Source organism: Halichoerus grypus, chromosome 11 (genome assembly GCF_964656455.1).
Source record: "Halichoerus grypus chromosome 11, mHalGry1.hap1.1, whole genome shotgun sequence".
NCBI lineage: Eukaryota > Metazoa > Chordata > Mammalia > Carnivora > Phocidae > Halichoerus > Halichoerus grypus.
This window is the reverse complement of record NC_135722.1, coordinates 92,550,276-92,573,184: the sequence shown is the minus strand read 5'-3', so window position 1 is coordinate 92,573,184 and position 22,909 is coordinate 92,550,276. Positions and strand designations below refer to the sequence as shown.

At 38.8% G+C, this 22,909-nt stretch overlaps 1 protein-coding gene across 1 annotated transcript; it reads left to right on the top strand.

Moving 5' to 3' along the window:
* The first annotated feature begins 769 nt into the window (after positions 1–769).
* TMEM225 (transmembrane protein 225) lies at positions 770–3,077 on the top strand. Its single transcript, XM_036081700.2, has 4 exons — positions 770–947; positions 1,558–1,704; positions 1,959–2,093; positions 2,812–3,077. The coding sequence occupies exons 1-4, from the start codon at positions 770–772 to the stop codon at positions 3,033–3,035; spliced, it is 684 nt and encodes a 227-aa protein (XP_035937593.1). The 3' UTR covers positions 3,036–3,077.
* The last annotated feature ends 19,832 nt before the right edge of the window (positions 3,078–22,909 follow it).

Sequence of the window (22,909 nt, the reverse complement as noted above, 5' to 3'; positions counted from 1 at the left end):
CTAATACAAGTCCCCTGACTCTGAGCTTACTGCATACCATGGTTGCCTACTCAAGGAATCCATAAATGTTTTCTCTGCCAAGTTACAAAGGCAATTGTCAAAAAATAATAGTCTGTGCCTTATACATGATATTTGACTGTAATGCTTCAGTGTATCAAGTCATTTCTTGTGGTTTCAAGGTGCTGGTCCATTTCCCAGACGCCTGCTTAACTAAACTTCTTTAGGCTCTCCAAATGAGGACACAAATTTCTCCAAAACATCCTAAATTTTGAGTGGTCATTCCCTTTTGTGAGGCTACCTGGCTGACTACTCCTTCAATGATCTTGAATTCCTTCTGCTCTTCATTGATCCCTGGCTCTAAAACTGGGCCTCTTCAGTCAGGCATGTTTAACTTTTTTCAAGGTTTCTAGTTATCACTATATCCGGCAGCTCTAATATGTGATATATCTCCCTTTATAAAGGGTAGTTCTCTCAGGACCTGTAGTCTCCTTGGTCTTTCCACTGCGCTAGTCACCAGGGTCAAGGGTCAAGCTAAGAGATGATTCCATGGCAGTTGGCAGCCCTGACAGCAGGCCGGCCCAGATATAGGAGTAGCAGGGAGTAGGATTTATCTTCTCTGCTCCATAGGTTACATCAGCCCCACCACGTCCAATGCCTCTGCATCACTAAGAGTTTAGACTTTGCTTGTCCTCCTGTGAAGAAGTAGCCAAATCAGAGAAGAGCCATGTGAGATATTGGTTGTTGTCTCAGCTTGAACCCCCCACTCGCCATGGTGAATGCATCACTCAGAAGTATCCAGGCCCTCAACATGTTCTTCTCCTCCTGGGCCTTAGTCTTCATGACGATAGGAATCCTCATAGAAGAATGGGTTGAACTGACATGGGAAACAAAGAAAAATACAATAAGCCACAATCCCTGGATATGTTGCACCCCTCTTTGGCCAGAAGGTCAGAACTACACTATGGAAGGAGATGGGTGGAGAGGGAGGGTTCCTCTTTCCTTGACTTCCATTTATCTCACCAGCTTACTCATTGTTCTCTGGGGCAATTTCCCTGGGCTGCACTGTGCCCAGTTCCATAATCAATGGTCAAGGCTGACTCTCAGTCTCACCATTTTGCATATTTTGGGGAAAAGTTTAGAAGGTCATAGACTTAATTGCTGAACATCTGAGACGTGTTGGCAGGAGCAGCAGGGTAATCAGCGCATCTAGAACATGAGGGCATAAAAGAAAGGTCATTGGCAACAAGGAAAATATCTTGTATTGCCACTAGAGGAGGACAGGATGAATTGCACTGAACAAGAAATCTGTTCTGAGAAAAGAATAGAAGAAAAAGAAGCTTATAGAGACACCAAAAGAGAGAGCAGTTTCCTCTGGTTCTCTCCCATTCAGCTTAAGGCTCCCTGCCTCTTTATTCTTTCCCCTTGTCCCTCTTTATTATTTAATCAAATCTTTTTACCTCATTCTAATTTTTACCTAGAGATTTGTGGTCCTCAGGTGGAAATGAGCCTAGAAGAAATCTCTGTCCTTCTCTCAACACTGCTTCTGCTTTCCAACAGATGGCCTGGAAGTGGTCAGGATCATGATGATTTTGGTTCTCAGCCTTTCCTTCTTCCATAACTTGTTCCTGGGTTTGGAATTCACTTATCTGATTCCTCAAACTAAACACATCTTCTTCATCACTGTCTTCCTCAGTTTCTTCACAGGTAACTTCCTGGTTCCCCTGACACAGGCTTGGAGAAAGACTTGGTTTATGGGTCCAGGCTGCAGCCTTCCTAGTTCTTTGGCTCAGAGATGCAGCTTCTGAATTGGATCTACCACTGAGGGGGATTGGTTTTTGGACAAGGTGCAGGTGGACAGGGTGGAGGCTTGGAAGTCAGGCATATCTTGGGTTAAGGCTTGAGTAGAAGAGCCAAAGTTCCTCAGAAGGGACTTTTTTCTCCTTTTGTCTGGACAAAAGGTATCCTTCTGCTCTGTGCACTCCTCCTGTATCAGCAAAAGCTAAGGCAAGGTCAATCCGTGTACTACTCTAGTTACAAAATCACCTGGATCATTTTCATTGCCTACTTAAGCGTTTGCCTCTTTATGGCCTCTGGTGAGTATATTCAGGGCCCCTGATGGGTGATAAGAATCAGTCCATCCCTGATAGAGAGGAGAGGAAAAAAGGATGGGAAAGGGGCAAGGGGAAAATGTACCAACCCTTGAGTATTAAAGGCTAAAGTTCAAGTGGACTCACTCTCCGAGGACAGTTCTTCCAAGGGTAGAGTTGGAGATTAGGGTTGTGTGAAATGTTCAATAAGCTTGCTCCAAGGTCAGCTCTCATTTCTGCCGTTTCTACAGTCTTTCACCCCCTCCCCACTTCAGGACAGAGAAAACCATCAAAGTCATGACTAAGGAGAGTGGCTGATATGGAATGTTTACTAATGTGGAGAGGGACAGGTGTCCAGGGTGGTGCCGAGGCACTTTGAGGTCAGAGACAAGCAATTTCTGATGTTAAGAGGCCACGGGCCAACACTGGAGACTCTCCTTTTCTTAAAAGTATTTAAAATTTTGTTTGGAATTGCACTTACAAACTTAGAAGCACATCTCCTCTCAAAATGAGTCTCCGGTGCTCTTGACGGTGCAGCATTTAAGCTATTTTGCATATGCTTCTCATCTCTTCCACTAAAGCCTCCCCCTCCCCAGTGGTTTGAGGCAGTTCAAAGGGACCCAGTGGGCTTTGGGTAGGGGTCTCTCTCCTGACACAGAGGGACATGTTTTTGTGACTCTCCGTTGTTCCTTCATCACCTTCCCCTGGCTTCTCTTTTCCCTAGGAATCCTCTCTTTCCTAGAGTGCAAGCAGTCCACCAAGGTTTGTCCCTGCGTGACCCTCATCCGTATACCTGAGAGAGAACGTCAGGACATAGAGGAATCTGAGAATTCTTTTAAAGTTGTTTCCTCACCAGATGCAGCAATGCCTCGTAGTATTGTTCATTCAAGGGAAGATTCTCCAAACAGAACACAACTCCAAACACGTCGTGTAACCTGGGCTCTGTGATTTGACATTCGATCTTTCAGTATATACTTATCTTAATGGAAACAGCTTTGCGTGTTATGTGCTGTGTGTGTCTACAGACGTATTGTCTTTGTTTGGCATTATTTAACGACTGTGCCCGGGTTAGTGTCTGTAAGAAGATCCAGAGGGTGGCTCTTTTTTTTTTTTTTTAATCCTGGCCTGCCGAACAATAGTTTCTTCTATTTGTTCTCACCATTTAATAACATTTGTTATTCATATAATAAATATTATCATATAACTAATACTTGCTGTATTGTTAACTCCATACATCACAAAGATTTAAATAGCATAGACTACCCCTTGTACTTTAATGTGAAATATTTCAAACATTCAGACAGAATACAAAACAGTATGATAAACACCTATGTACACATCACTCAACTTTATGAAATTTTAACATTATGCCCTATTTGCTTTAGATGTTTTCAAATTAAATTTATAGATAAAAGTGATATTCGTCTAAAAATTTCCCTAATCTCATTTCCCTCCCTTGTTTCTTTTCACAAAATAATTTTAATAATGCATTGCTGATCACTTTACATTCATGTCATTTTTACAACTTTATGCCTCTTTAAAAATTATACAGATTAGCTTTCCAAGTGTTCAAAGATTATTAAAAGTCAGACCGTACAGATTATTTTTCTGCAACTTTTTTTTTTTACTCAACTATATGTATGGTTTTGTGATTCATTAAGTTTTGTTCTACTTCATTCATTGAAACTACTGTTAAGTTTTCCGTTGTAGAGATATAATGTAAAATACTCATTCTGCAGTTGATGAAAATCTAGTTGTTTTCTTTTATTCTGTTACATAGAGTGCTGCTGTAAACGTGCTTATACACAGTGTCCGTGAGCTAGAGTTTCTCTAGAGTATTTATCTAGGACTAGAAGAGCTGGATCAGAAAGTGTCTTCATTTTCAAGTTACCTAAATGTTGACAGAATGATGTCAAAAAAGGCTGCTAACAATTTATACTTCTGCCAGCAGTGTATGAGAGTTCTAGTCTCTTCGTGCCTTGCCAACACTTTCGTAATCAGTCTTTTTTTTTTTTTTTTAATCTCTACTTGAACAGTCGCTGAGTTTGCTCACCTTCTCATTTCATTATTGAGCTTTTGGATTTCCTCTTCTGTGAATTGCTGTTTGACCATTTTTAAAAATGAATTGTCTATTTCTTATTGATTTGTAGTTCTTATACATTGGAAACTAATACTAACTGGTTGTGCCTTGGGTTTTAACTTTGTTTATGATGTCTTTTTGTTTTACAGAGGTGTTCAAATGAAATGTAATACAATATATCAACCTTTCCCTTTTAGTGGTGCTTCATTGTGTCTTGTTTAAGAAATCCTTCCTTACTCTTTACTCTTAGTGGAATAATCTTTGTGAATTACATAAGGCATAGATCCAATTTTATCTACTTTCCATGTGAATAACTATTTATTCAGAACATTTTTATGGCTTAATTCCTTGTCTTATTGATTTATAACATAACTCTTACATGTATCAAATACATAGATGTGAGTCTGTTTCTGATCTCTATAGCATATTTCATTGGTCTATTTTTATATCCCTGTATGGTACAACAATCTTAATTACTATAGGAAAAGAAAGTGTTGATGTTTAATATGTTCAAGTGCTTGTTCTTGTTCAAAATTATCTTGATTTGTTCTTGGCCTTTTGGTCTCCGAATAAATAGCAGGATTAGCTTGTATAGTTCCACAAAAATGATTCGATTCATAATCATATTAATTTATTAATTAATTTGGGAGAATTAATAATGTTAATAATATTTATCCATCCAATCCAAAAATATGGTAATATTTATTTAGGGCTTCTTTCATGTCCTTCAACAATGTTTTGTGATTTTTTTTTTCTAGAGAGATCTTTTGTTAGGTTGATTCATAGGTAACTTGCAGTTTTGTGCTTTTGTGAATTGAAATATTTTATAATATTTTCTAGTTGCCTGTTATTGGTGTAAAGTTGTTGATTTTTGTATCTGGAAACTTTACTAAACTCTTATTTTAGGTCTTATAATTCATCTATATACTCTCTTAGGTTATCCTTGGAGGAAAACATATTGTCTGCAGAAAAGATGTTTATTTCCTTCCAATACTTATATCACCTATTTCTTTTTTATTGTGTTGTCTTATTCATTGGCTCAGACTTCCAAGATAAGGTTGAATGGGAAAAAAGATAATAAGCATCCTTTCTGTGTTCTTCATCTTAATCAAAATGCCTCTATAATCCAAATAGTTGGTATTATATGCACTGTAGAATTTGGCATATTTGCCTCATAAAATTAAAGGACTTCTTATATATCTCATTGGCAGAGTGAATTTACCAAAAGTAAATGTTTAACTTTATTGAAAATTTTTATGCATCTACTGAAATATCAATTGATTTTTTTTCTATTCCAATAATAGAATGTATCTTATATATAAATTATAATTTGTGGGAAATTCTTCTGTATTTTATTGTGAAATATTTCAAACATATAAAACAAAGTAGAAAACAATGTAATAACCACCTGTGTAGTTATTGTCTAAACTTATAAAGCCTTAACATTATGCTCCATTTGTTTTAGATTGTTTTAAATTCAATTTGCACTCATCGATGTCCCCATACAAATTTTCCCAAACTAATTTTCTTCTCTTGTTTCTCATTGTTAAACACTTTGCCTTCCTGGGAAAGTCCCTCTTTAGTAGTGTTATGTTTGTCTTAATAAACTGCTGAAATAAATTTTCTAATTATTTTAGAATTCTTGAATCTATCTTTATAAGTAAAATTTGGCTACAATTTCTCTTCTTGTATTCTCCTTGCCCAGTTTATTTTATTTTTATGTGCTATTTTCTTATTTTTGTTTTATTTTATTTTGGAAGAAAGTTTGAGTAACCTTTTTTGAAATATAACATGCATATAGAAAAGATCACAAATGGTAAGTGTATAGCTTTTTAAATGTTCACAAAGAGAACAGGCCTGTGTAAAGAGCACTCAAATAAAGAAACAGAAATTCACAGCACCCTAGAAGTCTCCTTCATGCCATTTGAATACAATATTTCACATTATCATCATAAACTTTTATTATAAATATATTTTAAACTCCATAAAATAGCCATCTTAGAAGAAAACATAGGAGACAGTCTTTATAACTTTGGATGCAGCCACGATTTCTTAGTTATGACACCAAAAGCATAGGAAATAACAGAAAAAATAAACTGCATAAAAATTAAAAACTTTTGTAATCAAACACTATCATGGATACTATGTGCGAGCTACTGTTCTAAGTGCTGGAATACTATGGTGAAGTAAACATACAAGGTCTCTACTTACTTTTGGTGGGTAGGAAGTAGCAGATAATACAGAAGTAATTAAAAGAACGAATGATAATTACAGATATAGATACAAGCTCAGAAAAGGCAAAAGGGACTAATAAGAAAAAAAGAATTAGACTGACATAAGACTTCTCAAACACAACTTATAGATCAAGGCATGAAGCAACATTTCAAGATATTAAGGAACAAAAAGCTGAAATGATGATTTTATATCCAACCAAGCATGCCTGCAAGTACCAAGGCTATTGAAAACAGTTTTAAGAATGTGAAGAGCTCAAGGAATTCTTTATTTATAAACCACTTTTGATGAATATACTAGAAGATGAACTTCATGCAATAAAGAGAACTGCAGGAACACCATTATAAATACTGATGGTAAATATTTAATACATTTGATTGCAGATCTAAGACAAGAGCAAGTTTGGGATGATGATAGAACAATACTTTTTAATATGAATATAACACATGTTATGTGTTGTTTGTTCTGAAAAAAAACTAGAAGCAATGCCCTAAAATAAGGAAGAGAGAAAGGGGAAGAAGAAAGTTGAAAAAGCTCATTAACTGTTATATAAGCAATAGGTGATATTTAAGGGATATCATTGAAAACTGACTACCACATAGTCCAAAGGTAAATGTGAAGACAGAGGAATAAGGACTTTAAAATGGTATAAATACCATTCATCAATCAATGAACACTTGAGTTGCTTCTATATCTTGGCTATTATAAATAATGCTGCTGTAAATGTAGGGGTGCATGTATCCCTTTGAATTAGTGTTCTTGTTTTTTTGGTTTGTTTTTGTTTGTTTTGTTTGAATTAGTGTTCTTGCATTATTTAGGTAAATACCCAATAGTGTGATTGCTGGATTGTAAGGTAGTTCTATTTTTAACTTTTTGAGAAACCTTCATACCATTTTCCGGAGTGGCTGCACCAGTTTGCATTTCCCACCAACTGTGCATGAAGGTTCCTTTTTCTCCACATCCTCCCCAACACCTGTTGTTTCATGTGTTGTTGATGTTAGCCATTCTTACAGGTGTGAGGTGATATCTCACTGTAGTTTTGATTTGTACTTCCCTGATGATGAGTGACATTGAGCGTCTTTACATATGTCTGTTGGTCATCTGAATGTCTTCTTTGGAGAAAGGTCTGTTCATGTCTTCTGCCCATTTTTAATTGGATTATTTGTTTTTTGGGTGTTGAGTTTGATAAGTTCTTTATAGATTTTGGATACTAACCCTTTATCAGATATGGCATTTGCAAATATCTTCTCCCATTCCATGGGTTGCCTTAGTTTTGTTGATTGTTTCCTTCACTGTACAGAGCTTTTTTATTTAATCCCAAAGTTTATTTTTTTTAAAAGATTTTATTTATTTATTTGACAGAGAGAGAGAGAGAGCACAAGTAGGCAGAGCGGCAGACAGAGGGAGAGGGAGAAGCAGACTCCCCGCCGAGCAGGGAGCCCGACGTGGGGCTCGATCCCAGGACCCTGGGATCATGACCCGAGCCGAAGGCAGATGCTTAACTGACTGAGCCACCCAGGCGCCCCTAATCCCAAAGTTTATTATTGCTTTTGCTTCCCTTGCTTCAGGAGACATATCTAGAAAGAAGTTGCTCTGGCCAATGTCAAAGAAATTACTTCCTGTGTTCTCTTCTAGGATTTTTTTTTTTTTTAAAGATTTTATTTATTTGACAGAGAGAGCACAAGCAGAGGGAGAGAGAGGGAGAAGCAGGCTCCCTGCTGAGCAAGGAGCCCAATGTGGGACTCGATCCCAGGACCCTGGGATCATGACCTGGGCCGAAGGCAGCCGCTTAACCAACTGAGCCACCCAGGCGTCCCCTCTTCTAGGATTTTTATGGTTTCAGGTCTCACATTTAGGTCTTTAATCCATTTTGAATTTATTTTTGTGTAAAGTGTAAGAAAGTGTCCAGTTTCATTCTTCTGCATGTTGTCTAGTTTTCCTAACACCATTGTTGAAGAGACTGTCTTTTTCCCATTGGATATTCTTTCCTGCTTTGTCAAAGATTAATTGATCATATAATTGTAGGTTTATTTCTGCATTGTCTATTCTGTTCTATTGATCTACGTGTCTATTTTTGTGCCACTACTATACTGTTTTGATTACCACAGCTTTGTAATATAACAAGTCCAGAATTGTGATGCTTCCAGCTTTGCTTTTCTTTTTCAAGATTGCTTTGGCTATTCAGGATCTTTTGTAGTTCCATACAAATTTGAAGATAATTTGTTCCAGTTCTGTGAAAAATGCCAATGGTATTTTGTTAGGAATTGCATTAAGTGTGTGGATTGCTTTGGGTAGTATAACATTTTAAAAATATTTGTTCTTTCAATCCATGAACATGGACTGTCGTCTTTCCATTTCTTTGTGTCATCTTCAATTTCTTTCATGAGTGTTCTATAGTTTTCAGAGTATAGGTTTTTCATCTTTTTGGTTAAGTTTATTCCTAGGTATCTTATCATTTTGGATGCAATTGTAAATGGGATTTTTTTCTTAATTTCTTTCTGTTGCTTCATTATTGGTGTATAGAAATGCAACAGATTTTGGGACACCTGGGTGGCTCAGTCGGTTGAACATCGGACTCTTGGTTTTCACTCAGGTTGTCATCTTGGGATTGTGGGATTGAGTCTTGTGTTGAACTCCGTGATTGAGGTGGAGTTTGCTTGTCCCTCTCCCTCTGCTCCTCCCCCACACTCATGTGTGCGCCCTCTCTCTTAAATAAATTAATAAACTCTTAAAAAAAAGAAATGCAGGAAATAATCTCAATCTTTTGGTATTGGTTGAGACCTGATTTGTGACCCAATATGTGGTCTATTCTGGAGAAAGTTCCATGTGCGCTCAAGAAGAATGAGTATTCTGTTGTTTTAGGGTGGAATGTTTGGTAAATATCTATGAGGTCCATCTGGTCCAGTGTATCATTCAAAGCTCTTGTTTCCTTGTTGATTTTCTGCTTAGATGATCTGCCCATTGCTGAGAGTGGAGTATTGAGGTCTCCTACAATTAACGTATTGCTATCAATATGACTCTTTATTTTGGTTAACAGTTGGCTTATGTAGATGGCTGCTCCCATGTTGGGGGCATACATATTTACAATTGTTAGATCTTCTTGTTGGATAGACCCTTTAAGAATGATATAGTGTCCTTCTGTGTCTCTAATTACAGACTTTAGTTTAAAATCTAATTTGTCTGATACAAGAATTGCTACCCCAGCTTTCTTTTGAGGTCTGCTGGCATGGAAGATGGATCTCCATCCCTTCACTTTCAGTCTGGATGTATCTTTAGGTTCAAAATGAGTCTCTTGTAGGCAGCATATGGATGGGTCCTGTCTTTTTATCCAATCTGCAACCCTGTGCCGTTTTATGGGAGCTTTTAGGCCATTCACGTTGAGAGTGATTATTGAAAGATATGAATTAATTGTCATCATGTTGCCTGTGAAGATGTTGTTTTTATAGATTGTCCCTGTAAATTTCTGTTGTATATCACTCTTGGGGTCTTTCTCCTTTTATAGAACCCCACTTAATATTTCTTGCAGGGCTGGCTTAGTGGTCACATATTCTTTCAGTTTCTGCCGGTCTTGGAAGTTCTGTATCTCTCCATCCACTCTAAATGACAGCCTTGACGAATAAAGTATTTTTGGCTGCATGTTCTTCTCATTTAGTACCCTGAATATATCTTGCCAGGCCTTTCTGGCTTGCCAGGTCTCTGTGGATAGGTCTGACGTTATTCTGATGTTCCTCCCTCTGTGCGTAAGGAATCTCTTCCCCCTAACTGCCCTTAAGATGGTTTCCTTGGTTCTAAGATTTGCAAGTTTTACTATTACATGCCGGGATGTTGGCTTGTTTTCCTTGAGCTTGGGAGGGGTCCTCTCTGCCTCTAGGATGCAAATGTTTGTTTCATTCCCCAGATTAGGGAAGTTCTCAGCCACGATTTGCTCAAATACATCTTCTAGTCCTCTCTCTCTCTCCACTCCCTCCGGGATTCCAATTATTCTGACATTGGAATGCTTCATGGTGTCACTTATTTCTCTGATTCTATTTTCATGGATTCTCAGTTGTTTTTCCCTGGCCTCCTCTTTTCCCTTTTTATCTATTATATTGTCTTCCAGGTCACTTATTCGTTCTTCTGCCTCAGTTACCCTAGCTGTTAGATTATCTAGATTGGATTGGATCTCATTGATAGCATTTTTAAGTTCTGCCAATTCAGCTTTCATTTCTGCCCTTAGAGATTCTATGTTGCCATTAATTGATTTCTCCATTCTAGCCATTGTCTTCACAATTGCTAGCCTGAATTCCATCTCCGACATCTTGGTTATATTTGCATCCATTTGTAAATCTGCAGCAGAAGTCATAATCTCTGAGTCTTTTCTATTTTGGGGGCTCCTCCTCCTAGTCATTCTGTTGGTGGGTGTTTGAGGGAATGTATAGAGTCCAAATTATTGACCAGAACCCAAGCAAGATGCACCTGTTTTCTAGGGACCTTAGGGTTGCTGGCCTCTTGTTTTCCCAGCCTGTCTTCTGGGGGAGGGGCCTGCCGCGCTGTTACTCAGGCAACCCTGTTCCCGCGGAGTTGCCCTGTGCTCTTGTGGCGGGGGATGGGCTCAATGGGAATCAGTTTTTGGGGCTTTTGTTCTCTGGCGGCTTTCCCTGGCGGCTTTCCGTGTCTCTTCCGCGAGTCAGGGCAGAAGAGACCGTTTCCAACCCTCTGCCTCAGAGCAGAGAGACCACAGTCTGTTCTTCAGTGAGCTCTCCAGGCCACACCGTCTCCGTTTCTGTCCGTGCTGCTATAAACTGCAGCGTCCTGGGTTGTGCACCCCTCCGCAGCGCCCCCAGTCCTGCCTCCAGGTCGGGGCACGTCTCTGCCCTTTGTGCTTCTAAAACTGCCAGCCACTCCCAGTTCACAGGCGCGACCCTGCCGCTCCTGGTTCCCGCCCCGGGGGCTGCCCTAGCATCCTTTCCCTGCCGCTACCGGTCTGCGAGTCTGTGCCCCGTCCGCAGCACGTGAGGCTGTCACTCACCGGTGGTGTAGGATCCCCACGGCCAGGCACCCTCCCGCTGCCATTTATCCTCTGATATCTGCCTGCGGGATCACGGCTCCCCACTTCATACCTCAAAACCAACCACCTGTGCTATTCTGTTTGTAGAGATCCAGATCTTCTTACATCTCAGGCTGATTTTGTGGGTGCTCAGAGTGGTCTGGTAGATATCCAGCTCAATTCCGGGGACCATTTGAAATACGGTCCCCTACTCCTCCACCATCTTTCCTCCAAACTCCAAGAAACAGACTCTTAATTATACAGAACAAGCTGATGGTTACCAGAGGGGAGGAGAGTAGGGGGATGAGTGAAGTAGGTGATGGGGAATAAGAAGGGCACTTGTTGTGATGAACATAGGGTGATGTGATTTTCCACAACAAGATGCAACCCTAGTAAACATTTTTGGTGAGTTCTGTAAAAAGCATCAAAAAGTAATTTTCCAGAATCAGGGAAAACTCGAGATGGTCCCTAGTTCATTAGTGTTATCTGGATATCAAGACCTACCAAGACAGCATGAAATGTAAAGTCTATAGACTGATTTTACCACCGGATACAGATGTAAAAGTCCTAAAACTAATACTCACAAACTAAAACAACAGCATTAAAGTTTCATCCAGAAATTTTAGAATCTATTTATATTAAAAAATGTACATAAACTAATCTAATTACAAAATACTGATAATCTCAATAAAATAATGCAAAAACCAAAAAAACTTCAAAATATTTAATAACCTAGTAATAATTGATCTTCCCTCACAAAGAAAAATAAAAACCATAGATATTAAAATAAAAGAAAGAAGACAAATATTTTTGCTATCACCATTATCTAACATTTTTCTAGATTTATGGCTAAATTCAAATAAGCAAAATATACATAAATGCATTGTTTTAAAAACAAGTAAAGCATACTAGTAAGAGAATTGATAGACCCTTTAATGAAATCAAATCAAACGTTGAAACAAATCTTGATATATGTAGAAAAACTTAGTGTATGACAAAAAAGATATCACAAACCAATAGCAAAGATCTAATTTATACAATAAATAGAGTTTGGAAATTTAGCTTCTTAAAAAAATGTTACTGCTTCACCTAAGAAACTTCCAGACTCTCTATAGATTTAAATGGAAAACAAATAAAGGAACAAAACAGAATAAAATTTAGGTCATATAGGATGACTATTTCAATGGGAAAGGCTTCTCTAAACATAAAAAAAAACTATGAAATAATATTTAAAGATTTTTATTTTTTTATTTTTTTATTTATTTGACAGAGAGAGACACAGCAAGAGAGGGAACACAAGCAAGGGGAGTGGGAGAGGGAGAAGCAGGCTTCCCGTGGAGCAGGGAGCCCGATGCGGGGCTCGATCCCAGGACCCTGGGATCATGACCTGAGCCGAAGGCAGACTCCCAACAACTGAGCCACCCAGGCACCCCAGAAAAAAACGATGAAATACGCTCGGCATCAGGGAAATCCAAATCAAAACCTCAATGAGATACCACCTCACACCAGTCAGAATGGCTAAAATTAACAAGTCAGGAAATGACAGATGTTGGCGGGGATGCGGAGAAAGGGGAACCCTCCTACACTGTTGGTGGGAATGCAAGCTGGTGCAGCCACTCTGGAAAACAGTATGGAGGTTCCTCAAAAAGTTGAAAATAGAGCTACCATACGATCCAGCAATTGCACTCCTGGGTATTTACCCCAAAGATACAAAAGTAGGGACCCGAAAGGGTACGTGCACCCCGATGTTTATAGCAGCAATGTCCACAATAGCCAAACTGTGGAAAGAGCCAAGATGTCCATCAACAGATGAATGGATAAAGAAGAAGAGGTATATATATACAATGGAATACTATGCAGCCATCAAAAGGAATGAGATCTTGCCATTTGCAACGACGTGGATGGAACTGGAGGGTATTATGCTGAGCGAAATAAGTCAAACAGAGAAAGACATGTATCATATGACCTCACTGATATGAGGAATTCTTCATCTCAGGAAACAAACTGAGGGTTGCTGGAGTGGGGGGTGGGGTGGGAGGGATGGGGTGACTGGGTGATGGACACTGGGGAGGGTATGTGTTCTGGTAAGCGCTGTGAATTGTGCAAGACTGTTGAATCTCAGATCTGTACCTCTGAAACAAATAATGCAATATATGTTAAGAAAGAAAAAAAGAAGAAGAAGAATGTAGCAGGAGGGGAAGAATGAAGGGGGGGAAATCGGAGGGGGAGAAGAACCATGAGTGACGATGGACTCTGAAAAACAAACTGAGGGTTCTAGAGGGGAGGGGGGTGGGAGGATGGGTTAGCCTGGTGTTGGATATTGAGGAGGGCACGTTCTGCATGGAGCACTGGGTGTTATGCACAAACAATGAATCATGGAACACTATATCTAAAACTAATGATGTAATGTATGGGGATTAACATAACAATAAAAAAATTAAAAAAAAAAACGATGAAATAATATTTAAAAAACAAAAAAAGTGGTCTTGACCACTAAACAGTCAAGAACATAACAGTTGATATAAGTAATAAGTATACATATTAACATATATTAAAATGCATGCATACTCCTTACGTATTCATATGCACATGCATATGAATATGTAAATGTGTGCTTATTTATATGTAAATACAGTTTCTCTTCTTAATAAATAACACAAAAATAATAAAAACAAAGTTTACAGAAACAAATAACGCTTGGGAAGTCTGGGCAAGGAACAGAAAAGTTGTTAATATCAACCTGAAAGTCTTGGAAGAATTTTGAAAAGACAAGAAATATTTATCCTCAATAATAATTTAAAAATATATTAAAATTATATTTTAGGAAATTCTACTGAATATAATGTAAAAATTGATAATATCTATTGGTAGTGAGAATGTGGTGTGATTGGGTCTCCCATAACTGAATTGGAGTAAATTTTCTGGAAATCAATATACAACAAGCATTCAGTAGACTGCTATTTCTGAAGGATATGTTCTAAGGTGTCAACACATTTGAGAATTTTGTGCAGTATACAATTTTCCTCATGAATATGTATAAATATGATCAAATATATAAATGATCTTTTAAATCTTTAACAAGAGTAATTGTGCAAAAAGCAGCTGGTAGAGGATAATAAAGTCAGATTGAGGTACAGGTTCCAGGTAGTTGTCTGAACTCTCACTTTCTCTGAACTTTTTCATTAGTTTATTTTTTTGCATTTAAGTCTTTGATCTATATAGTCATTTGGCATATGGCTATAAAAGAGGATGCAAGAGAAAGATGGGAAAAGAGAATTTTGGAGACAAATCATTACAAATTTAATCTTTGAATTATGGGGCTGTGATGTGATATAGAAACATCTCCAAACTAGAGGGAGATCAGTTAATTGATCCTTGAATCATTGCCTTTCCCATGCTCTGGTCCTGTATGTGGTCCCCAGTGACCTTTGGCTTGGGAGAGCACCTGGCAGGTTTACCTCCTGCTCTGTCAATAATCCCTTTGCACTAAAACTAACAACTTCCACTCCCCAAAGCCTCTCAGAGGCCCAATGGAACCTTTGCAGTCTTACATATTTTGACCTGAATTTATGTATCAATGATTACTATTGGGATATCCTAAATGGGAAGCACCGGGTAAGTGCACCACAGCTATTCTCATGTATTTCTTAGGCTTTTCTTCCTTCATTTGGAGATGTTCAAGCCTGAAATTACCCATTGGAGAAACATGGCACTGAGTTTAGTTCGTGACTCTGCTATCAGCTAGCACTGAGAACTCAGCAAGCGGCCTCAAAGCTGAATGACTTTGTGTTAAAACCTAAGACCATTTTTCCTGCTGTGGTCTTGTTCCACTTTCAGGGTGAGGGATAAGATTTAAAATTAGACTAACTAGTTCCTTTCTCAAAAGTAACACATGTTCACTTAAATAGAGTGATTGAACAAAAAGTATATGCATCTGTGATTCTCTCAGTCTGGGAGAATTCACAAACTTTGAATTGTTACTTAAACTGAATATTCAAATACCACAGCTGGGCAGTAATAGGGCCTAAGCTTGATTCCCTCATTCCCCTGCTCATAAAATCAAAAACAGGAACTCCTTTTTTTTTTTAAGATTTTATTTATTTGACAGAGACACAGCGAGAGAGGGAACACAAGCCGGGGGAGTGGTAGAGGGAGAAGCAGGCTTCCCGCCGAGCAGGGAGCCCGATGCAGAACTCGATCCCAGGACCCTGAGACCATGACCTGAGCCGAAGGCAGACGCTTAACGACTGAGCCACCCAGGCGCCCCCAAAACAGGAACTCTTTAATCTGACATTTACCTGAAGGTGAGGTCATAATCAGCCCTCTATCTACTTTTCCGATATTATCTCTTACCACGATTACTAGTTCAAGCTAGACATTTTCACTTTACCCAGACATTCTCTCCACTGTCATATCTCCACATACTTTCTTCATCTGTCTCTTACCTCTGAAATGTGTTATTTCTCTTCCACCCTATTTCTGACTGTTAAAAATCCTCCCCAAACTTCAACATACAGCTATCATTTATTTATATGCAAGTTAGTGCTACCTAGCTCCCTTCCAGCCGTTGAGCTAAAAGCTTCCTATACATTGTCTAATTTCACACTTAACCCAACCCTACAGGGTAAGTGTCATTATGCATATTTTACATTATAGAAAACTGCAAGGTAGGCATCATTGCCCGTATTATACAGATTAGACTCAGAACAAGTGAGAGACTTTGCCTGGGTGTTCACAGTTAATGGGTGCCAAAGCCAGGGTCTGCAGACAGTGCTGGGTACCCGCTATCTTCTCTGTCAAAGCTTGTTGGTACAGTGTTAGCAAATGTTAGAGTTACTGAGCACTTGCTAGGTGCTTGCTAGTAGAGATCCCCAAATGAATATAACACACTCCTGCCCTTGAGGTGTGACAGCTCCTCAGTCCTCCAAACAGAAGGAATATTTTCCTCCCAATAGTGCTAGATCTAGAATCTTTTAGGGACATTTATCACATTTTAAATTTATTCTAAATTTTATTTTATTTTATTTTATTTTTTATTTTATTTTATTTTTTTTTAAAGATTTTATTTATTTATTTGACAGAGAGAGAGATAGCGAGAGCAGGAACGCAAGCAGGGGGAGTGGGAGAGGGAGAAGCAGGCTTCCCGCCGAGCAGGGAGCCCGATGTGGGACTCGATCCCAGGACCCTGGGATCATGACCTGCGCCGAAGGCAGACGCTTAACGACTGAGCCACCCAGGCGCCCAAATTTATTCTAAATTTTAAATTTATTTTTTAAGTAAACTCTATGCCACACATGGGGCTCGAACTCATACCCCTGAGATCAAGAGTAGCATGATCTACTAACTGAGTCAGCCAAGCGCCCCAAATTTATTCCTAATTTATATTTTATTCTTAATTCACAAAGTGATTATTTCCTTGTCTTTCCATCTAAAATAATATGCATAACTTTCACATTCTAATAAATAACTGGTGCATTATGTTTTAGCTGCTAGAACTCTCTGCTTCAAACAAAAAATTCTGAGAATAAATCATCACTGAATTGGAGGAAAGAGAAAATTCACACATGTATGCACAGACCTATAGGAAACAATGTGTGTTGAAGACTGACTATGCCAGTTAAAAATATGAAATCTACCTTTACATTTCCAGCTATAAGATCTATTGCAGTGAAGAGCCCATAAAATCTAAGGGAAGGTTTCAGATGTGATGAACCAGAGTAAAATCTTCCCCATCTTGGCCCATCTATAACAATACGTTTGCTTAAAATCATACAGTTTGGGGATGCCTGAGTGGCTCAGTCGGTTAAGCGTCTGCCTTCAGCTCAGGTCATGATCCCAGGGTCCTGGGATCGAGTCCCGCATCGGGCTCCCTGCTCCGCGGGAAGCCTGCTTCTCCCTCTCCCCCTCCCCCTGCTTGTGTTCCCTCTCTCACTGTCTCTCTCTCTCTCTGTCAAATAAATAAAAATTAAAAAAAAAAAAATCATACAGTTTGGAAAAAAATCATACCTTCTTTAGGATATATTTTTTTAAGATTTTATTTATTTATTTGACAGAGAGAGCAAGAGAGCACAAGCAGGGGGAACAGTAGAGGGAGAGGGAGAAGCAGGCTTCCCGCCAAGCAGGGAGCCCGATGCTGGGCTCGATCCCAGGACCCTGAGATCGTGACCTGAGCCAAAGGCAGATGCTTAACCATCTGAGCCACCCAGGCGCCCCTCTTCTTTAGGATATTAATCATACCTTATTTAAGTTTGATATTCCTAGATCATCCTTAAAATGCCTCAGTGAGGCAAATTGGGCATATTTTTACCATTTGCATTTTACTGCAAGAAAACTAAAATTGAGAGAGGTTAACTTTCCCAAGATCACATATATATTTTAGTGCAAAGCTTGAACTAGAATCCAGGCTCTTTGATATAGTTTCCACAAGAATATGGGCTTTTGTCAGGCTGTTCACAGGATCTTGGATTCAAACTAGTATATTCTCTGTTGGTCCAAACAGAACATCTTGTCTAATTCTTTAAGGTTTTGAGGCTGATCTTACAAAATGTTTCATATCAGGAATAAGATTTTTTGAAGTTATTGCTTATGTTATAATTTCTTTTTTTTTTTTTTTTAAGATTTTTATTTATTTGTTTGACAGAAAGAGAGATGGCGAGAGCAGGAACACAAGCAGAGGGAGTGGGAGAGGGAGAAGCAGGCTTCCTGCCAAGCAGGGAGCCCGATGCGGGGCTCCATCCCAGGACCCTGGGATCATGACCTGAGCTGAAGGCAGACGCTTAACAACTGAGCCACCCAGGAACCCTACATTATAATTTCTTAAATAACTATCGAATGTAAGGGAGACATTGATAGGGAATTCAAAAGTGGCACCAAATCACTGTAACATAATTAACCTCGAAGGTTATTGCTTGATTTTCATCAATGTCATCAATGAAGGTCATTTGAAAGTCAAAATGGAGCTTTTTTCTTTTCTTTCTTTTTCTTTAAAAGTGCTGTTCAGTAGAACTTTCTGTGATGATAGAAATGTTCTATATCTGTACTGTTCAGTATGGTAAACCCTAGCCACACAGAGCTATTGAGAGTGCTAGAAATATGGAAAAACTTAAAAACTGATCTTTCAATTTAATTTTAATTAATTTAATTTTAAATTGTCACATGTGGCCAAGGGTTACTGTATTGGGCAGCACAAATGTAGATTATTCTCATTGAAGCTGAAGTGGTTCAGGAAGATGGGAATTTGAGTAAACATTAAAAGTCTTCTCAGCTAATTTTTTTCCAGGTTTTCCCTATTTCCTGCATTTTTCTGGTGTTTCATTTTACTTTTTTATTATAATGTTTCTTTTAATTTTTCTTCAGGTGTCATTGATACACATTTATTACAAAAACATAAAATAGTACAGTTTTGTATAAAGTAGGCACTCAGTTTGTTGGATGCAGTATCATCTTTAGACTCAGGCCACAAGGACTCTTGTCCCAAGGCAGTAGAAGAACCAGGGTGAAGTGCCCATGGGGTCCAGGTCACCCCTCCCCACCATGCTCTCAATGCTTAGAACTTTGTCTAAATGGTCCTAATCCCACTTCCAGAGTCTTTTTGAGGACTGCATTCCCAAGGATGGTCTGTGACAGAAGTAAGCATATCCCCCATGCCTGAGGGATGGTCTGGGGGTGACTCCTCTTTGACTGGGTGGTGGGGCAGGAGACAGAGCTTGAATGTGCAAACTAGGGTGCACACATGCCCACAATGAGGGCCCCTCGTGGGCCACATGGAGCCAGGGTGAAGACAAAGCAAGCGGGATGGAGTTGCCTCTTCCCATCCTGTCACATTTCAGAGCAGAACTCCTATGTGACCAAATTTCCAAATTCAGACCTGGCTTTCTGGACCTTACAAAAGTGTCTTCAGTGAGTAAGCAAGAATATATTTCATTTAACAGTTTATTAGCTTGAGTTATAACTTTAAATGTTTAGGCATTTATTTGGGTCTCCATTTACTCTTGCCATGGCAGGGGGGTGGGCAAACGACCCCACGGGCCCTTCACCTTGGCCCCTCCAATGCCTTGCCCCTGTGAAGGTAAGTGATCCTGGGCAAGAGTCCTTTCAGCCTGGATCTAAAGGTAATACTGCATCCAACAAACAGTGCCTACTTGATACAACACGGTGCTCTCTATTATTTAGACCTACTGTCTAAATAGGTAATGTGATATCAGAGGTCAACTGAAGAGAACAACCCTAAAATAATTCCCAAGGTGCCAGTCTCCAGTCAAAAATTCTACCTTCCCTTCTTTCCTACCCTCCTTCCTTGTCCCTCCCACCCTCCCTTCCTTTTTTCTTCCTTTAACAAATACTTGTTGATATTCTACTATGTGTCAAGCACCTTTAAGGTTCTGGGTTAGGAAGATCAATAAGGCACAGTCTCTGTCTTTGTGGTCTTATAGGCTGATAGGAGAGACAGATGCTTAAGTAATGATCTCATATAGAATGAAGCTATGTGAAGATACTATGTGGTAATAGTTCATACATCAGTTTGGATTAGTAGTCACTGCAGTTATGAATTGTGTAGGCAGTTGGAGATGGGGATGTGGTGCATTTCAAATATTCTGCTTCTACTTGACCTTTAGTCTGATTTGACTCTGTTTAAGCTAAGTTTATAGGGTTGAATATTTAGCTAAGAAAGGCTGTGCTTCCTGCGGTCAAGAAGTTGTGTATGAAGAAACTGGAATTCGGGGCACCTGGGTGGCTCAGTCAGTTAAGCGTCTGCCTTTGGCTAAGGTCATAATATCGGGGGCCCTGGGATCGAGCCCGCATTGGGCTCCCTGCTCAGTGGGGAGTCTGCTTCTCCCTCTCCTGCTCCCCCTGCTTGTCTGCTCTCTCTCTCTCAAATCAATCAATCAATCAATCAATATCTTAAAAAAAAAAGAAACTAAATTTTACTTGGCAGATATGTTGGGCAAAACCCTTCCATGAAAAAAAAAAAACCAAAAAACCCTCCCATGATATACTCTCTTAGGAAGAGAGGAAAAGTTAGAAAATTGTAGCTATAATTTTTTCTTCTTACTACTTAGCCAACTGCCTGCAAATTTTTTATAGTACTCTCACTATTATTTTCTAAATATATTTAACATTTACATTTGAATTCTTAAATGAGAGAGTTAAATAAAAGATATAGTATATATATGTATATTAGTTAAAAGATATTTTTAAATTTCTTTTTTTTTTTTTCCTTTTTTTAAAGATTTTATTTACCTATTTAACAGAGAGAGAGATAGCGAGAGCAGGAACACAAGCAGAGGAGTGGGAGAGGGAGAAGCAGGCTTCCCGTGGAGCAGGGAGCCCGATGCGGGGCTCGATCCCAGGACCTGGGATCATGACCTGAGCCGAAGGCAGACGCCCAACGAGGCGCCCCTATTTTTAAATTTCTTAGTGGATGATTTGTTTTACCTACATTTTCACTACTAATTTCTAATAATATAAATTCTGTCATTGAGAATTCATTGAATTTTTTTCTGTGACATAATACATGGACAATTTGGGGGGAAAACACATAGGTATTTGAAAACAATATCGCTTTCTGTTTTGGGGAGTATACTGCTTTATGTATTTATTAGTTTAAGCTGGTTATCTGTGTCATTCAAATTCTCTATAGCGGGACACCTGGGTGGCTCAGTTGGTTAAGCATCTGCCTTCGGCTCAGGTCATGATCCCATGGTCCTGGAATCCAGCCCCACATTGGGTTCCCTGCTCAGTGGGGAGCCTGCTTCTCCCTCTCCCTCTGCCCCTCTCCCTCCCCCTGCTCATGCATGTGCTCTCTCTCTGTCTCTCAAAACAAATAAATAAAATCTTTAGGAAAAAACCCACAAATTCTCTATAGCATTACATATTTTTTTGTTTACATAATTTGGCAGTTTCTGACATCTGGACTTACTTGCCTTTTCCTGTAATTATAATAATTATAACATTTTACTTATATATTCTGGAAACTATATTGCTAGATGAATAAATCCCAAAGTGGTTTTTTTAAAGCATATTTTTAAAACGTTCCTCTCATTATGGTTTTAATTTATTTTTTATATTTCTAGGATTTTCTCCATGAACAGTCATGTTGCTTGTGAACAGGGACAATTTTGATTTCTTTCCTTCCAATTTTTATGTCTTTCATTTTTTTGATACTGATAAGAAGGGCCATCATTTCTTTGTCCTTGACCTAGGTGAAAGTAGTCAAGATTTCACCATAGATTGTAGATATCTTTTATAAGGTTGAGAATATGTCTTTCTATTCCTAATAATTATGAACGGATGTCAAATTTTGCCAAATGCTTTTTCCATATCAGTTGAAATGATCATATAATGTTTTCTTTTATTCTATTAATATGATAATTTACGTTGTCTGCTTTTTAAACGTTAAACCATCCTTACTTTTTTTTTTTTTTAAGAATTTTATTTATTTATTTGAGAGAGAGAATGCAGAGTGAGAGAAAGAGAAAGAGAGAGAGCTCGAGCCAGGGGGAGGGGCAGAAGCAGGCTCCCCACTGAGAAGGGAGCCCCATGCAGGGCTCCATGCTGGGCTCGTTCCCAGGATACTGGGATCATGACCTGAGCTTAAGGCAGACACTTAACAGACAGAGGCACCCAGGCACCCTCACCTTTATTTTCCTGAAAGAAACCCTACTTTGTCATGATATCCTATTATGTATGTGATATAAATGTCACATAGATCAAGGATGCATATTATCAACATAACATCGCTATTGATGTCACTGTAAAAGTGTTTTTCAGCTTTTCTCCATTTGGAACTATTTTTTTCTCACTTTTCATACCTTAGTAGTAGTGACTCACTGTAATTTACACTTAAGGAGTTTACCTCCTTGAGGATAAAGTATCTACCTAAATTATTTGGAATTCTTCTCCCAGGGAGGTGTCTCTATTCTCCCCCATTTATTTATTCAATCATATATTTATATCATGGATGTTTATTTTATGCCTTTGATTATAATCCAATGCTACTTTATTTTGTTGCACAAAATTGTTTCAGCTTTGGCCATTGAGAGCTTGTTTATTTGGCTCCTGTGTCCTTTTGACATAACTCATCAACTTTTTTGAGTGCTTCCATAACAAATCTTACTTGTGTTCCAGGCTCACCCTGCATATTCCTGCCCCAGTCCTAGAATCCGCTATTTCTCCAAGAAGTCCTTGTTCCGTTTATTAGAGACTGAATTAGAAATCAAGGTCTGAGTGCTCTGTGTGCTTTTGCTACTGGGATGTCACCGCTTTCAGGTATTTTATGCGGACAGAGCAAGGAAATATATGAGTGTTTACTTACCCATGTGTATATTTCGATTTGTAACCATCTGTATCTTTATTAAGATAAACATGAGTTCGTACTGATACCTCCAACTGTAGTCCATTACAACATGGATCATTCTAACCTTTTTTTCTTGCTTATCTGTAAGCTTACACTCTAACGGTGAGAAACCTCGCTCTTACCATTGC